Below are 18,659 nucleotides of genomic sequence, written 5' to 3'. Positions count from 1 at the left end.
GCTCGCCGCCGGTGGTTCCTTTGCGCGCTCCCGCTCGTGAACGCGCAGGGCCGAGAGATCTTTTTCCTCGCACGAGCTAGCAGCGGGTTTTCACTAAAACGACGCGAAGGCGCATATGTGCATGAACGGGACGCGGACGACGCAGGATGGTTCGGGAAACCAGACACCTCTGGGTGGGAAATTTACCCGAACATGTTCGCGAGGAGAAGATTGTGGAGCATTTTAAACGGTGAGTTACACAAGAAGTGCAGCTGCGCGCGCAGTGACGCGGCCTCGCGCGGACACAAACCGCCTCAGCGCGCGATGGCGGACAATCAGCGGCAAAACGCCGACGAAAGCCGTTTAAAACAGCAGAGTAAGTCGCAAACACGATTAGGAAATCAGAAACGAGTCTAAACCTCCTCCGTTGAGCCTCCGGCTCGCTAACACGGTCAGTTTGAGCAGTTAGCTGGGTGCTTCACCGCTGACTAACGTTAGTTCACGGTTTGCAGGTTAACGCGTGGAATCTGGGCTTATTCTTACAGAAAACGTCCGTGTATGTTTACGCCACAGCTACGCTTCAGGAAAAGTCACATAACACGCGCTTTCATTCGGAGAACAGCGAGCGTTTGTGTCCGTGTGCCGTTAGCTGTCTGCTAACGCTGCGTCCGGACGAGAAGAGCCGGTTTAACGGCAGGAACCGACTCTATCTGAAGAAACAGAAACTAGATCGAGAATCTGCAGTTACGTGTAACTTGATTGTGTGATGAAACGAACTCCTGAAGTCTTGTTTCAGTTTAATGAACTGAATCACTGTACTGGAGAAAAAAACGCTAAACTGTTTTGAAATCGCTTTGAGATCGTAGTGTGAATGCTTACAATTAGTGTGTATAGCCAAATCAGGTTGGCTAAAAAGCACAACAATGTAAAAGTAATTAGGTGTCATCGTCAGCTGTCAAACAAACAATAATGTATCAGTTTGTGCAAGTTCAGAAAGTAAATTTTGACTTTTTAGACGTCACACTTCCTCTTATGTTGACCTATAATGTGTTTTTGTGGCTGACAATCACATGATTCCTGGATGTGTGTGACATTTACAGCACTTCGTTTCTTCTTCGCAGGTATGGCCGGGTGGAGAGCGTCAAGGTCCTGCGCAAGCGCGGCTCCGAGGGTGGTGTGGCAGCTTTCGTGGATTTCGTCGACATCAAAAGCGCCCAAAAAGCGCACAACGCCGTCAACAAAATGGGGGACAGGGACCTCCGCACAGATTACAATGAGCCGGGTTCAGTGCCCAGCGCGGTGCGGGGCCTGGAGGACCCCACGCCCTCCAGCAGTCACGGAAGGGAGGTTGCGGGGTTCTCGAGGAGCGCCGTGGGGCCGGTGTACGTGCCCCCGGTGTCTCTCCACACCAGAGAGGGGCGCTATGAACGCAGACTAGACGGGTAAGTGGACACGGGCTCCCTCTGCACTACAGGGGCTCTGTGGTGTCAGATACAGGGGTTGAGGTTGGGTTAAACACAATAGACCAGATTCTAGGGATCCCTCTCCGTTCTGAGGCCTGACTTCCTGCACACGGAATTATTAATCCTTTTATTTATCATGTATGAATGAGTGGATTAGTTTGATGTGGGATTACTATGTGAGCCATAGTTGGATATTACCCACGTGGAGAATATCCCGGTCGGTTTGGATAATACGATGGCTGGTGGAGATGTAACGGGTGAGTTTGGATATTAGGCGTTCGCAGAATATCGGATATTACCCCGTCGCCTTGGAACAGCACTCTTTGGAAGTACGTGCCATTGACGGATTAAACGCAAGATTTTTAACCAGAACATAGTTAGGAGTAATTGCAAAGCTTTTTGTCTCTTCTCATTTGCCTTGCACGACTATCCCATCTCCCATTTGGTCATTGTGCTAACTGTGTGTCATGCCGTGGATGTGTATCAGTGCTGTGGATTCAGGAGTGAAGTCGCTCTCCACTGGAGTAAGTGTGTCAGGGCTCATCATCTCCATCCTTCTTGTCACCGCACATCATTCTTAGAGAGGGACGCGACTGTGTGTCTCCAGCGCTTGGATATTTTTATGAAGTCTTGAAGACCAGAAGACGTCATCATGGGAAGATTCCCACGGATCTAACCTCACGTTGGATGTATAGGTGTAGAAGGAGGCTTTTTCTGGATTACCTGATCTCCGGTGGATGTAGGAATGCAGTAGAAGAGTTTCTTGAAGTTGTACCCCACCGCTGCCATTCTGGTGAACATAATGCGCTGGAATTACATTTTTGTCCCACAGAGACATCGTCTTGTGTTTTTGGCGTTAGGATTATTCCACGAGTGGAAAGATGTGTGCATTTTTTTTTTTTCGGGGAATATGTTCCTTTTTCTAGACTCTTTTTTTTTTTTTTTTTTTTTTTTCTGAAGTCTTCTTTAGTGTACCTTGAGATGGATGGCCTGACGCGACCCTCTTTGGACGAAGAACCTTTTGACATAGTGGGACTTTATCGTCCATTTTTTCCCCAAGCATGGCTTTATGCCATCACTGTTTTCGGCTCACACAAAATTCCTCCTATATTGTATTGGGAATATTTAGGGTCAGTTACTGCTCTGAAAAGGTTGGTATTGCCCTGCCTTATGCCTCTCTGTGCTTTCTCTCTCACCTGTCTCTTAGCCCCTGTTCTTTACTAACCCTAGAGCCTTGTACTATTATTAACCCCTCTGTCTGCTCCCAAGTGTTTCATCTCTTGATCTTCACTTCTGTTTTGTTTCCCCTCCGGTGTTCAGAGCCAGATAGCCAGCATGGTTCATATGATCCGAGTGAACGCTCAGCGGCTGGTCGACTGTAATAACGCCACAGTCGGATAGAAACACTGCATGATTCGTTTAGAAGCGTGTTAGAGCCTCAGCATAGTTCAGTCTACCAGACGTGTGCTTGTGATTTCACTCGTTAAATTGTGGCTCCGCAACCCGGCCCACTAGGTTTTGGATGACGAGGTGTACTTGAGTTCCTGTGTTAGCTGTTTGCCATGGATCTGGTTTGATTCTAAGTGTGTGTTTCCCTTTCTGTTGTGTTTCTTTCTGTCTCTCTCACAGCAGCGGCTCGGACAGTCGGGAGCGAGCGTATGATCACAGTCCGTACGGACACCACGAGCGCAGCGGCTCCTTCGAGCGGCCGCGGCACTACAACACGGAGTATTACCGGGACCGTACGATGTTCCCCTCCGGGGTGAGCTCCAGCCCAGCCGCCAGCACCATCAGCAGTGGCTTCGACGCACCGGAGTCACACTTTGAGTCTCGGATTCGTGACTCTTTCACCATCTCCAGCTCGACTCGGCGTGACCCGTACCGTGATGACCGGGGCCGCCGCACAGACCGGACGTACCACCATCGGCGGAGCCGGTCCTCACACTCTTCACAGTCACGGCACCCATCGCCCCAGAGGAGTGCGGGACAGACCCCTAAAGCTGCCCACTCACCCAAAAGAGCCCCAGTGTCGCCCGGCCGGGGCCCGCGGTCACACTCCCGCAGTCCGTCTTCAAGCTCGGACTCGGTCAGCAGCACCAGCAGCACCGGCAGCGGCAGGTAACTACCAGCACTTTCTACCTGCTTCTTTAAACAGATTTTGCCATTGTTACAGCTTTTTTTTCTGGATTTTGTTCATTTTAATAATCAAAAGGAGTATCTAATCAATTTAAGTCATAAAACTGTAATTACTTTTTTAAAAAGTAATAGTGTCCTATAAAATGTTTTATTTAAATTCTGTTACATTTAAATTTTTCTGGATAGTGTTTCAGGGCCTTAATTTCAGTTTGGTAAATTGGGGGAAATCCACCTTTAGGTGGCTCTTATGGGGGGATTTTTGTAATTTGAAGAGGGAGTTAGGGGATTTTATAGACATTTTTAAACTACAATTATTTAACCTAAATGTTTCGTCACCCAGTGTATTTGTGTTTTACAATTTATAATGTTGTTGAATCATATTTATATTGAGGAATATTCTTAACAAGAACTTAAAACTCTACAAACCCAAACTAAAAAATGACAAGCAATGGCACAAACAAATACAATAACAAGATACAACTGTGTGCATGTAACAGTAATATTCAGGTACAGAAATACCACAGAAACAATCCATTTAACTTTAAAATAACACTGGTAAGTCTTCAATGTATGAATAAACATTAATGACAAATTTCGGGAATTTCCTGCGTTACAAGTGCACAAACTGTGGAAATTATTAGAATTATTAATCACAATAAAAGTCGTTTTGCAATTTAATATATTCACATACACTAGTCCATATCACCATTTGAATTGAAGTGTACAGCCATACTTGTAATTTATACATAAATGTGCCAGTTTTTGTGACTTCTATGTTATTGTGTCAATTACATGTCTGGATTCTGCAATAGCATTTGCATTTTTCACAATGGACACATTTACGGAGTAGTATATGTCTAAAGTGGACAATAAAAAATTGGTTTGTGAGCGTACACTTAAAACCCATGAATTACAGATTTTTTTTTTTTTCATTTAAATTTGCTAACTTATTTGAAGTGTTGAGCTTGATGAATAGTCAGCAAAATAATGGAAATAAATAGCATTGTGTTTTTGTTGTGGTGGCGTATCTGCGGCAGTGGTGTGTCTGAATCGAGTTGTTCTCTTGTTTTCCTGCAGCAGTGATTCGAACAGCAGCTCCAGTGAAGGATCGCGAGCGCGCTCCGTGCAGTCGACCGCCACACACGCTCCTCCGGCTCCTCATGCGCTCGCTCTGGACTCCGACGAGCCGAGGAGGAGCTTCGGGATCAGAGTCCAGAACCTCCCGACACGATCCACAGGTGACCTCTTACTGCTCACATCAGCCGTGATTACAGTCTCCATTAACAGAAGCTCAGGCTACGACAAATCAGCTGGACACTATTGATGCTTTGCTCATAGTTTGCTCATTTGTCGTTGGTCATGGGAAGCATGTTTATGGTTTGATATCTGAAGAATTATGATTGCTAGTCCCATAGAAATTGGTGGAAACGTAGACAAACTCCACAATTCAGCACTACAAAGTTTATTACAAAGTTTATTAAATTTATCATGTTTAAAACATGCCTTTACTTTAATGCGTGTGAACCTCAATGGTTCTTAGGTGTAAAACTAGCAAGCTTTAGCTTCCGTGACCAAATGTGAATGCTATAAACACAACAATGTTTACATGTGAATAAACGCCTAAATTAAATCTGTGTATAAAACAATGGTGATTCTTCAGAAGACTCCTGCTTTATTATGGGTTTGGAACGACATGAGGATGAAAGAAGATTTTGGCCTGAACTAACCCTTTCCACCAATTTCTATGAGGCTAGCAATCATAATTCTTCAGATATCAAACAGTAAACGTGCTTCTCATGACCGTGGATTTAGGTCACCAGCAACAAGTGAGCAAAGTAAATAATGACAATGTTCATTTTGGACTGAATTAATTATATTGAATATAATATATATTTAATTCTGCTCACATACACATCAGGGATAGTGGTATTTTGAAACATGAGATTTGATTGGATTTTTGACAAGTTAGTCCCTTTCATTATCATAATGTACCATTTTAATAATTTAAAGCAGATGCCCGTGAGAGATTTTGAGGCGGGCCGTCTCAGACGTCACTTTCTGAACACTGAAACTCTCCTCAGATACCAGTTTGAAAGACGGGCTCTTTCACGAGTTTAAGAAGTACGGTAAAGTGACGTCGGTGCAGATCCACGGCGAGCTGGAGGAGCGCTACGGCCTGGTGTTCTTCAGACAGCAGGAGGACCAGGAGAAGGCCCTCGGCGTGTCCAAGGGGAAGCTGTTCTTCGGGATGCTGATCGAGGTCACGGCCTGGAACGGCCCCGGTGGGTCTCCGTGTGTGCCTCTCTAGCGCTAGCTGTGTGTCGATGCTAAATCCTGATGTGTTTGCCTCCAACAGAGACGGAGAGCGAGAACGAGTTTCGTCCCCTGGACGGACGCATCGATGAGTTTCACCCGAAGGCCACTCGTACGCTGTTCATCGGAAACCTGGAGAAGACCGCCAACTACCAGCAGCTGCTCGACGTCTTCCAGCGCTTCGGGGAGATAGTGGTGAGTTAGCGTGTGTTTGTCCTGATAGCTGCTAGTGGAATAATATGAGCATTTGAGGTGGTTATGATCTGAAATGAAGTCTTGGAGTATACATTTTTGGACTGAGTTTTACCGTCATAGCTCGTAGTAATTTAGTCATGTGTTGTTGTTTTTTTTCTTTTGAAGAGAGAAATTATTTTTAATTTTTTTTGTGTGTTTGGGCCATTTTAACCAGGCATCAGAAATGCTTTTTGTAAGATTATCTATGAAATTATATTAGTCTCAAACAAATGTTCCCTTGATTTGTTTTTAATTCTCAGATTATATTTTCTTATAAATTTCATACCACAATGTATTCAATGTATTCCTTCCATCCATCTATCTATCTATCTATCTATCTATCTATCTATCTATCTATCTATCTATCTTTCTATTTCTCAGTTGTTTAATTGATAGAAAAACAGATAAATGTAGTAATAATGTGGTCACATTCAAAACGTAGATTTCTTTTTCTGCTGATGAGAAGCTATATGATTTTAATAGAACAAAATTTAGTTTTAACTTTTATAAAATATCACTTCAGATGTTTTGTGAGGGTTAAATTAGTTTTTGTTTGTAATAACTTCTTCTGTTTATGCAGTTTGCGATTATGGCTGCTGCGATTAAATCATTAAAAAAATTCTGCAGTCAATGGCTTTATGATTGATTCGTTGTTCCTGCCCTAATTTTTAATGTTTTTTCCTCAATGTCAAAGTTTTTCTTGGGCTATCTGATGTGTCATATGTTGTAGTTTCTGTAACATCTTAACTCATTAAGTTTTTTGGCCAAAAATGCAGTAAAATCAGGCCAATCAATTCTGTGTATCTAATCATTTTCCTTCACTTACCGGGCTTTGAGTGAAAATGTAGTGTTTTTTGTATCTTCTAAAGCAAGTGTTTGTATTGATGGATTTCAGGATATCGATATCAAGAGGGTGAATGGTGTTCCTCAGTATGCATTTGTTCAGTACTCTGATATTGCGAGTGTTTGTAAAGCCATTAAGAAAATGGACGGAGAGTACCTTGGCACCAACAGACTGAAGGTATTTATTACTTGCGTGTTCTTGCCAACATGACTCTCATAAGAAATGTTTATATTGTATGTAGATGAGAGCAGTTATATTTGTTCAGACTGGACAGTTTCTGATGTGTATTTCTGACTGTTTCAGCTTGGCTTTGGGAAGAGTATGCCAACAGCGTGTGTGTGGTTAGACGGCCTGACCTCGAACATCACAGAACAGTACCTCACTCGACACTTCTGTCGATACGGGCCGGTGGTCAAGGTAGAGATCTGGGAACTCTAGTCTGTGGAAGTGTTTGACATACAGTCGTGGCCAAAAGTTTTGAGAATTACATAAATATTAGTTTTCAAAAGGTTTCCTGCTAAACTGCTTTTAGATCTTTGTTTCAGTTGTTTCTGTGATGTACTGAAATATAATTACAAGCACGTCATACGTTTCAAAGTCTTTTATCGACAATTACATGACATTTATGCAAAGAGTCAGTATTTGCAGTGTTGGCCCTTCTTTTTCAGGACCTCTGCAATTCGACTGGGCATGCTCTCAATCAACTTCTGGGCCAAATCCTGACTGATAGCAACCCATTCTTTCATAATCACTTCTTGGAGTTTGTCAGAATTAGTGGGTTTTTGTTTGTCCACTCGCCTCTTGAGGATTGACCACAAGTTCTCAATGGGATTAAGATCTGGGGAGTTTCCAGGCCATAGACCCAAAATTTCAACATTCTGGTCCCCGAGCCACTTAGTTATCACTTTTGCCTTATGGCACGGTGCTCCATCGTGCTGGAAAATGCATTGTTCTTCTCCAAACTGTTGTTGGATTGTTGGAAGAAGTTGCTGTTGGAGGGTGTTTTGGTACCAATCTTTATTCATGGCTGTGTTTTTGGGCAGAATTGTGAGTGAGCCCACTCCCTTGGATGAGAAGCAACCCCACACATGAATGGTGTCAGGATGCTTTACTGTTGGCATGACACAGGACTGATGGTAGCGCTCACCTTTTCTTCTCCGGACAAGCCTTTTCCAGATGCCCCAAACAATCGGAAAGGGGCTTCATCGGAGAATATGACTTTGCCCCAGTCCTCAGCAGTCCATTCACTATACTTTCTGCAGAAGATCAATCTGTCCCTGATGTTTTTTTTTGGAGAGAAGTGGCTTCTTTGCTGCCCTTCTTGACACCAGGCCATCTTCCAGAAGTCTTGTCCTCACTGTGGGTGCAGATGCGCTCACACCTGCCTGCTGCCATTCCTGAGCAAGCTCTGCACTGGTGGCACTCCGATCCCGCAGCTCAATCCTCTTTAGGAGACCATCCTGGCGCTTGCTGGACTTTCTTGGACGCCCTGAAGCCTTCTTTACAAGAATTGAACCTCTTTCCTTGAAGTTCTTGATGATCCTATAAATTGTTGATTTAGGTGCAATCTTAGTAGCCACAATATCCTTGCCTGTGAAGCCATTTTTATGCAACGCAATGATGGCTGCACACGTTTCTTCGCAGGTCACCATGGTTAACAATGGAAGAACAATGATTTCAAGCATCACCCTCCTTTTAACATGTCAAGTCTGCCATTCTAACCCAATCAGCCTGCCATAATGATCTCCAGCCTTGTGCTCGTCAACATTCTCACCTGAGTTAACAAGACGATTACTGAAATGATCTCAGCAGGTCCTTTAATGACAGCAATCAAATGCAGTGGAAAGGTTTTTTTGGGGTTAAGTTAATTTTCATGGCAAAGAAGGACTATGCAATTCATCTGATCACTCTTCATAACATTCTGGAGTATATGCAAATTGCTATTATAAAAACTTAAGCAGCAACTTTTCCAATTTCCAATATTTATGTAATTCTCAAAACTTTTGGCCACGACTGTACACTATATGGATTTTACTGCTGTTGCATTATTATACTAACTTCTGGCCACTTTTACAGGTTGTGTTTGATAGGTTAAAAGGAATGGCTCTTATTCTGTTCAACAACACTGATTTCGCCCAAGCAGCTGTTAGAGAAACCAAAGGATGGAAGATAGGAGGGAACAAAATTAAGGTATGTGTGGACTGACTAGTGTTTTAATATTTAAACTACTGGTCATGTTTTTGAAAAATGTCTTTATGACCTTCTGTTACCAACAATTGAGTACAGATAATAAGCAGCAAATCATCATATTAGAATAATTTCTGAAAATAATGTGACTGGAATAATGATGCTGAAAATACAGCTGCACATCACAGAAATAGATTACAGCTTACAGTATATTACAACATAAATCAGCTATATTAAGATTTGGGAATATTACTGTTTTTAAAAATAAAGTGCGCATAAGAGACATCTTTCACTTGTGTGTTGATTCAGTTATGTAATGTTTGTTTCCTCTGTCCAGGTTGATTTTGCCAGTCAGGAGAGTCAGATGGCTTTCTATCGATCTATGCAGGCATCAGGACAGGACATCCGTGATTTTTATGATATTCCTTCAGATCGGAGGTGGGCTCTGGCCTTTAGTGGGGGAAAAAACAAACAAACATAGAATCTATTATTTCTGCCTTTAGTTTGTTCATCTTTAAGCAATTGGTTATATTGTAGATTAAAAATTGCCCAAATCTTTTTTTTCCTTTTTTCAGGGAAGACCGAAGAACTTCTTATGACTTTTCAGCGGAGCGGGCGTATTATGAGAACGTAAGGACTCCTGGCATTTACGCTGAAGACCCCCGTCGAGATTACCCCACTCGCAGTCGTGAACGCTATGCAGAGTTAGATCATTATCAAGGAGAACATTACGATCCCCGTTATCATGAGGACCCACGGGAATACAGAGACTATCGAGACCCTTTTGAGGACATCAGGAAATACAGCTATATCCAGCGGGAACGGGAGCGGGAGCGCTTTGAGGCGGAGCGAGGCCGATGGAGCCCGTCTCATCAGCGGCGTCCCCTGACTCCCTCTGCTTCACCCTCACCGTCAGATCGCGTGTCACGAGACGCTGAACGACGTGTGTACAGGCACTCCTCAGAAAGATCAGGAAGCTGCAGCTCGCTGTCTCCAACCCCGGCTCATTTGGAGAAGTCTGAGAAATTGGGAGTAGATTACAAATCAGAAGGACTGGAGAGAGAAATGGAGCAGGCTGAGGCAGAGCGACTAAGTGGGGCAGAGAACAAGAAACGCAGCAGACGCAAGGAGAAGGCCGACAGAGAGAAAGCAAAGCAAAGGAGAGGCAAAGTGCAGTCTCCCGGTGTACCTCTTTCTGAAGCGGATAGAGAGGCGATTCTCGATTTGGGATCTGGCAAGGTTAAGGTTTCAGATGTGGAGAGTCAAGAACGACAGAAGCATAAAGGGGACAAAGAGCCTTCGCCTACTGACCACGTAGCTCGCCTTGAGTCTCAAAAGGGAGAGCGGCTCGATCAGTGTAAAAGCGAGTCACTAGATAGGGATGGCAAACGAAAGGCAAAGAAACATTTAAAATCTGACTCTGGTAGTGATGGCAAAGATTCCCTTTTAGATTCGGACAAACTTGAAGCGAGAAAGAGGCGGTTCGGTGATCCTGGGGGGAAAGCAATACGACAGAAACGGGGGCGTCTGGAGGAGGATCCAGGTTCTGGGATTAGCCAACCTGCTGAATTTGCTCCAAGTGCAGGATTTGCAAAAGAGACTGATATTGATGTAAAGGCAGAGAAAGAGGCTAAAACAAGAGAACACTCCAAATCCAGGATTGGTTCTCATTATAGTCAAAGGGAAGAGGTGGATGATGCTATGAGAGGGACATCTCAGGGCTCATCGGTAAGGTCAGGTGAACTGCCTGAGGTGGATGTTTTGGACTCAAAATCTCACCCAGGGCCAAGCATGTCTAGACGACTTTCAACTGATGGAACCTCGGATAAGGACAATAAAGTAAGGGATGAATATCTAGAAAATATTGACCTTTCTCAGAGTTACCGCAAACAGATGGAGCAGAAACGAAGGCTACGACAGCAGCTGCAGCCGTTGGATATACCAGGAAAGTCAGAACCTCCTCAAGGTGTAGATGCAGAAGATCTTGAGCATCGAAGCCTGGTGCATGAGGTTGGCAAGCCTCCACAGGACGTCACTGATAATTCACCTCCAAGTAAGATAAAGAAACAAGAGTCCTTTGAGATGGATATGAATGCTAAGAGAGAAAGGATTTACAGAACAGTTCGGCAAAAGAGTGAAGACCTTGAGTGGAATAACACAAACTCTCCAAGGTTTCAGCATGCTCCCCAACAAAGAGAGGAAGAATATGCAGACCCTCATGATCAAATGACTATGAGAGTAGTAAAAGAACCATTGAAGCCTGAGGATAATATTCTGTCAGATCAGGAGCTTGGGGGTAAAAGGATGCACACCTCACAGATGTCAAAGATGAGTACATGTCTACAAGACGACCAGCAAAGATGCTGGGAGAGTCGACTAAAGCAAGACTTGTTACCAGACTTTTCAAGAATCGCTGAAAAAAGGCGGCTCCATCGTAAGTACTTGGATTACGGACTTTGGCCGGATTTGGAACCTGGTGAAGTGCGCTCTGACTCTGAAGAAGATCGTGAAAATAAGTCTAACTCTCCTGCTCCATCAACGTCAGTATCCTTTTCTGAAAGACATCGTCCAAACAGATTATCAGAGTCCAAGCTGATGGCCTCTCTAGAGAGAAACAAATTCTGTTCGTTTGCAGATGATCAGACGATCACTCCAGATACTAAAGCTTTGTTGGAGCGTGCAAAGTCTTTGTCCTCGACAAGGGAAGACAACTGGTCTTTCCTTGATTATGATCAACATTTCCCCAGTTTCAGTAGTAGAAAGGACACAGAGAAGGTGGAGTCCACACCACGACCAACTCCCTCATGGTACATGAAGAAGAAAAAAATTCGAAGCGAGTCTGATGACAAAATTGATGACAGGAAAGAAGATCCAAAGCCAGAAGAACAGGAGAGACGAGAGTTGTTTGCGTCACGTTTTTTGCACAGTTCTATTTTTGAGCAGGATTCAAGGCGTCTTCAGCATCTAGAACGAAAGCATGAGGACCCTGAACATGGTGTTGGATATCTGTACTCTCAGCAAGGCCCAGGAGAAGGGCAGCCTGACCCAGAACCAGTTGTGCTTTTCCATAGCCGCTTTTTAGAACTAACAAGGTTGCAGCAACAGAAGAATAAAGAACAAAGCCATCAAGATTCCAAGCAAGATGAAAGCATAGATGCAACCAAAGTAAGTAAAACACCGGAGGAAGAACAAGCACCACAGCAGCAAAATGCTACTGAACATAGTATTAAACAAGCTGAGATCAAATCAGTTAGTCCTGTTCAGGTTCCTCAGACTAGTCCTGTTCAAGCTCCTCAAATATCACCCCCTGTTTCAGCAGCCGAAGAATCCTTACCAACAGTGGAAGCAGAAATTGATGATTCTGTAACCCGGAATTTGCTTGATTCTAATATGAAGGCAAAAGATAAAGAGCATGAACAGCCCACAGTTTATCCATTACAGCCTTTGCTTGAGCAACTCTCCGAACCCAATTCTTCAGAAATCCAAGAGTCAAAGATCTTGACTCTGAAGGCTGATGACTCTGAAAGTGCTCATGACACCAGTAAAGTAGTTGCAGAACAGCTCCCAAGCAACGAAACGCCAAACAATAATGTACAGCCAGAGGCTGAGCCTCCAGTGATGTTTCCCGAATCACCAAGTCCCCTCTCGCATATCCCTGCTGAGCAACATGAAAAAGAACCTGAGCCACCTGTTGCAGCTGAGGCTATATCTATTAATGCAGACGATCAGGAATGTGCTGATAATTATACAGTTGAAGAAGTTGTGTCATCCCCTCCAAAGTCAAGAAATAAAAGGGCTAAATCCTCGCCTACCACACCAGTAACTACAACTTTCCCTGTTACCCCAGACAAGCAAAGCACCCGCAAAAGTGAGCGCATTGACAAAGAGAAGCTCAAACGTTCATCTTCTCCAAGAGGAGAAGCATTTAAGACGACACCTGATTCAAAGTCATTAAGTAAGTCACCTGTGCACAGCATAGAAATGGAACAAGGTGCAGAGCAGAGTTCACAGTCAGGTAGGGCAAGACGTAGAAATGTGCGTTCTGTCTATGCTACACCAATTGAAGATGAAACTGGTCTGCAGCCCGGAAAAGATGCTGAATCACCACGTGGTGGACGGAAGCGTGGTGTAGACCGAGATTTAGGTTCTGAAGTAGAGGCTGTTGCTGCACCACCAACCTTGAGACGGGGACGCCCCCCTAAGAATCGACGCCAAGCAGAGGATGTACCAGCGGTCAAAGTTGAACGGTCAAAATCAACTGACTCTAAGGAATTGGGTGGCAGTGAAACGAGTAGTGAGGGGGTTCCCAAAGTAGGTAAAGGCAAATTCTCATCCCCCACACAGAAAGGAGTCAGTCCAGGAAATGCATCAGCATCTGGAATTGGAAAGAAAGGAGACAAAATGGAGAAAATTTCTGAAAGTACCAAACTCATAAATGAAGAAAACCCTCCCATTCTTAAAAACCTTAGAATCCGTCTCGATGTGACCGAAGTAAAGGCAATGCTTCAGACTAGTGAAGAAGAACCTGGAATTGATGGATCTCCCAAGAATAGCTCACCTGGTGTGTCCTCAAAGGATGAGGTACTAGAAGTTAAATTTGAAAATGATGCTATTGATGATGTTAGTTGTGAAAGGGAGACTTTGCCTGCTGTAACAAATGCCATTGAGCCCCATGTAGCTTCACTGACTCGAGAGTTGGAGCTTGAGCAAGCTGTTGAGAATATTGCCAAGCTCACAGAAGATGCTCCTTCTCTTCCATTTAAAAGTAACCTGACAAAGGCACAACGTTTGGCAGCTGAAAAGCCAGAGCATGTCTCAGAAGAAGAAAAGCCTGCAAATCCATCTAGTGAAACAGAGCTTGCTGCTGCTATAGATTCCATTAAATCAGAGGACATGGATCAAATCATGAACTCTGTTGTAGAGTCCGGTCCTGATATACAGACTCTTGGTCCCGGTTCAAAAGAATCTGAAACCTGTGTTAGCACAGCAGTTGTTCAGGAGGAGACCGTAACCACTCCCAGAAAAGGGTGTAAAGGCAGATCAAAAACTTCAAGGAAGGGCAAAGGCCAAAAGGCTGCTGGAAGCAAAAAGGAACCCATTAAAGATGTAGTTTTGAAAGCTCAAAATATCCCTGTGAAGTCAATGGAGTCAGTACCTGCAGAACTTCCTGCAGTCACAGAAAGATCACCAGCAAGTTCAGCTGTTGTCATTACTTCCTCTTCCAAGCAGCGTGTAAGTTTAATGGATCCTAATGCAGATATTCCAAACGAACCTGTGTCGCCTCTTAAAACTGAGATGGATATCTCAAAATCCTCTCCAGCTATTAGCAGAAGCCCAACGTCATCAAAATGCCAGCCTTCTTCTTACAAGAATACATGTCCATCACTATCTCCAACGAGAACTTGTCTCAAGAACTTGTCCTCATACCCAAGCAGGATTTCTGTTTCCCCAACGGAGTGTTTCAATCAGCCGAAAGAAGCTGGGCTCCACTCTCCTCCGCTGACCTCTGTAGCCCCGATGGAGACCCCTACATTACCCTCAGACACCCCTGCTCAAGATGCCAATTCGGGGGATTTGCGTAAAATCCTCACAAAGCCTAGAACTGTCCCAGTCTTGGAAATCGGTGCTACATCCGGGAAAATACACGCTCATCCTTTAAGGGAAAGTGACATTACATCAGCTGTGGTAACCAGCAAGAGTGCTCCTCAAGATAACAGGCAACTCCCTTTTTCAGCCCAACCTGTAGTTCGACAGCCTGCGTCTATACCATCTCCAGAAACAAAACAGATCTTCAGTGAGAAGTCAGTGATTTCTGTTATTGCTTCCACTCCTACCTCCGTTATCAGTCGCGTTTGCAATCCCCCTGATGCAGAGGAGAAGTCAAATGCTCAGATTGGAAATCCCTTCCTTGACAAACAACCTCCAAAACAGATTTACCAGCCTAGCTTGGAGGAAAGCAGTACGTACCATGGTCCAGCAGTTGGTGAGGAAGGTGGAAATGCTGGTCGCTATATAGTGGAGAGCACATCTTTGAGTACAGGTTCTAGCACAGGACTTAGAGTTCAGACGTCAGAAGGTGTTGTGGTGCTGAGTCATTCTGGCCAGAAAATGGAGGGACCACTGCGTATAAGTGCCAAAATCAGCCAGATCCCACCTGCCAGTGCTGTGGACATAGAGTCACAGCAGCTGGTGTCAGTGCCACAGATCAAGCAGGAACTTTACAGTGCCTCCCAGCCACCATCTTCAAAATGCCCACTTCCTTCAGATCATGGAAATTCAATAAAATCACAACCAAATGTTGCCACAATTAAGCAAGAATCTGCACTGGACAAATTAGAATCCGCTTACACTCCGGTTCAAAGTGGAGTTGTTAAAATATTGCAACAAACGCCTGGCCCATCACAGGTCATGAGTTATGTGGAGAAACCTGCTTGGGTTCCAACTATTAGTCCTGCTATAAGTCCACACCTTCCTTCAGCAGCAGGCAATCATGTTGGCTTCATAGCTGGAACACCAACAGACCGAACATCACTCATTCAACCTAAGCAGGAGCCGCGATCTCCACGGAAATCTGGACACCCTCATTCTCCTTTTGCCAAAGTGTCATCTCCTATAGGCTCCTCGTCTCCGAAAGCTGTGTCTGTGGTCCTTCCCCCTGGATTAAACCCTCTGTCCCAGTATGTTTCCACCGTCCACCACTCGGAGCAGTCTGTGATCATGCCTCCACACAACCCTCACGGTAGCATTGGAAGGATGTCACCGCACCGCGTCGGTGCAATAGGACACCTCACCCAGGGGGAGGTACGAGTGAACACTCCTCCTCTCTCTATGATGAACTATGGGATTCACTCTGAGAGCCTCACTTCCTCTTGGGCCCCTGGCCAGCAGCGACCCACGTCTCCTCAGACCATGGGGAACAGGGAGATGGTCCTCAAGGTGAACCCAGCCAATGCAAGATCACCGGCTGCTCAACTCAAACAAGACTCCATACCAGCAGAATATCGTGGAGCTCTCCACAGTGGTTTACCTCTTGATCGATTCAACAGAGACATGCGAGTGCTCATGCACCACCAGCAGAGCGATCGACCCACTGCAGAGTTACACCAGGGGCACGTCCCCGAAAACATACCGCCCTCCTCGACTGCTACTAGCATGGCGGCGTCTCTTTCTCCTCGGCCACACTTGTTAGCAAAGGCAATATCTGAGAGGGACTCCTCGAAAGCATCTGAACTAAGGAGGGCACAGTCACCTTCCAGTAAGGAGGGAATGATGGCGATCCGTAGTGCAATGCCTCCCATGGCTTCTCCTCAAAGAGTTCAGCTGATAACAGCAGGAACTGGGGCTTCCTTCCCTGAATATTCAACCATGTATACAAACCTCCGGCCTGCTCATACACAGTTTGCTGAGAATTCTCCAATGGGGATTAACCAGTCTGCCCACAGCATCCCACCATCACAGGTAAGTTTGCATTTGTATAATTTTTTTGTAAATATTTACTAGCTTTTAGAGCTATGTAAATAATGTTTGTGCCTTTCATTTTAAACACAGGGTGTTCAAGAGCCGGAGTCAAGTCAGGAACAAGCCGAGTCTAAAGTGGAGTTGGTTGGACACCAGCCTGTCAACATGGTGCAGCTTTTGACGGTTAGTCTCTGTCGTCAACAACACACAGAAGAGATTTTTTCTGTTGACCCAATACTTAAGATTTTTAATTGTCCTGCCAATATTTTCACTGATGGCATAATCCTAATTATTAAATGCATAACATTTAATCAAAGTCTGAAGGAATAGTTCACCCAAAAATTCTGTCATTAATTACCCTCTTGTCGTTCCACACCCGTAAGACCTTTGTTCATCTTTGAAATACAAATTAAGATACTTGATGAAATCTGTGAGTTTTCTGACCCTCCATAGACCGCAAGGGTACCACCACAGTCAAGGCACAGAAAGGTAATAAAAGAACATCATTAAAATAGTCAAAGCAGCTTTACAGAGTCAAACAGGAAAGTAGTTTGTCAATGCAAGAGAACAATGACGAGTCAATTTTTTTAATTTTTTTTTTAGCTAAAGTCCGTTCATTGATAATTCAGTGATGTCAGTAGAGGTCCTTTCTAGGTGCTGATCCAGCATCTGGTCTGGATACGTACTGGATCCGGGTGACTGCAGTAACCCTCTGATCTGGACACAGACTGGATCTGGTGGCTACGGTGACCTCGGAATAAGAGAGAAACAGACAAATATTAGCGTAGATGCCATTCTTCTAATGATGTAGCAAGTACATAGGGTGTTATGGGAAGTGTTCCCGGTTCCGGTTTACCTAATTAATGCAGCCTAAAAATCCTTTAACGGATTTGGATATTAAAAGCATATTAGTATGTTATGTGTATGCCAGGTTAAAGAGATGGGTCTTTAATCTAGATTTAAACTGCAAGAGTGTGTCTGCCTCCCGAACAATGTTAGGTAGGTTATTCCAGAGTTTGGGCGCCAAATAGGAAAAGGATCTGCCGCCCGCAGTTGATTTTGATATTCTAGGTATTATCAAATTGCCTGAGTTTTGAGAACGTAGCGGACGTAGAGGATTATAATGTAAAAGGAGCTCATTCAAATACTGAGGTGCTAAACCATTCAGGGCTTTATAAGTAATAAGCAATATTTTAAAATCTATGCGATGCTTGATAGGGAGCCAGTGCAGTGTTGACAGGACCGGGCTAATATGGTCATACTTCCTGGTTCTAGTAAGAACTCTTGCTGCTGCATTTTGGACTAGCTGTAGTTTGTTTACTAAGTGTGCAGAACAACAAAACAAACAAAAATAATGACTATTCAACTATTTCTTCTCTTCTGTGCTAGCGTCTTCCACCATTCATTAGTGTAGCACGATGCATACATGTGATCCTAATATCTTTATTTGTGTTCCGAAGATGATCGAAGATCTTATGGGTTTGGAACTACTTGAGAGTAATTAATGACACATCACAGCAGCTTTGCAGGAGGTTCTGTTGAAACTCACTGTCCAGTGGGTCTTCCTTATTGTTGAACCCTGTACAAAAACTGTTTGGACACTTGATATATGAAAGATGTTTTAACCACTGTAGTTCATCATGTTCCATTAAACACAAACGGATATGTAGACACACAACACTTCTATGTGCATTGGGAATGCAAGATTACATCAATAACTAAAGTTTGTGTTTGATAAACTCTGTTTAAATAGAAATATCCCATTGTGTGGCAAGGCCTGCTGGCGCTGAAGAACGACACGGCTGCGGTTCAGCTGCACTTCTTGTGTGGAAACAAGGCTCTGGGCCTGCGCTCTCTTCCTCTGCCGGAGACTGGAGGAATCCTGCGCATCGTTCAGAGGATGAGGCTGGAGGCACAGCAGCTGGAGGGAGTCGCTCGCAGGATGACCGTACGTCACATCAAGAGACTTTACATTCTGCTGCAGTGGCCAAGAGCACTGACAGATCTGTGCAACACATTAATGAGTTTAAAGGGACCGCTCACCC

The 18,659-nt window shown here is 44.3% G+C and overlaps 1 protein-coding gene across 5 annotated transcripts in view; it reads left to right on the top strand.

Annotated features, from left to right (window-relative positions):
• The first annotated feature begins 6 nt into the window (after positions 1 to 6).
• The window catches only part of si:ch1073-335m2.2 (msx2-interacting protein), a 23,114-nt gene continuing 4,461 nt past the window's right edge, over positions 7 to 18,659 (top strand). The window contains exons 1-13 of one of the 5 annotated variants that reach the window (XM_059543629.1): positions 7 to 229; positions 1,101 to 1,421; positions 3,075 to 3,560; positions 4,659 to 4,816; positions 5,660 to 5,860; positions 5,935 to 6,086; positions 7,021 to 7,146; positions 7,273 to 7,386; positions 9,046 to 9,159; positions 9,494 to 9,594; positions 9,732 to 16,614; positions 16,705 to 16,797; positions 18,368 to 18,562. In XM_059543629.1, coding sequence (XP_059399612.1) covers positions 147 to 229; positions 1,101 to 1,421; positions 3,075 to 3,560; positions 4,659 to 4,816; positions 5,660 to 5,860; positions 5,935 to 6,086; positions 7,021 to 7,146; positions 7,273 to 7,386; positions 9,046 to 9,159; positions 9,494 to 9,594; positions 9,732 to 16,614; positions 16,705 to 16,797; positions 18,368 to 18,562 — 9,027 coding nt within the window. In that variant the 5' untranslated portion in view covers positions 7 to 146. Of the gene's footprint in view, positions 230 to 1,100; positions 1,422 to 1,605; positions 2,594 to 3,071; positions 3,561 to 4,655; positions 4,817 to 5,659; positions 5,861 to 5,934; positions 6,087 to 7,020; positions 7,147 to 7,272; positions 7,387 to 9,045; positions 9,160 to 9,493; positions 9,595 to 9,731; positions 16,615 to 16,704; positions 16,798 to 18,367; positions 18,563 to 18,659 lie in introns of those variants that run through there. The other 4 variants (XM_059543628.1, XM_059543627.1, XM_059543626.1 and 1 more) reach the window with 4 other exon arrangements.

Source organism: Carassius carassius, chromosome 48 (assembly GCF_963082965.1).
Source record: "Carassius carassius chromosome 48, fCarCar2.1, whole genome shotgun sequence".
Taxonomy (NCBI): Eukaryota; Metazoa; Chordata; class Actinopteri; order Cypriniformes; family Cyprinidae; genus Carassius; species Carassius carassius.
The sequence above is the reverse complement of the archived record's forward strand: the minus strand, read 5'-3'. Positions and strand labels throughout refer to the sequence as shown.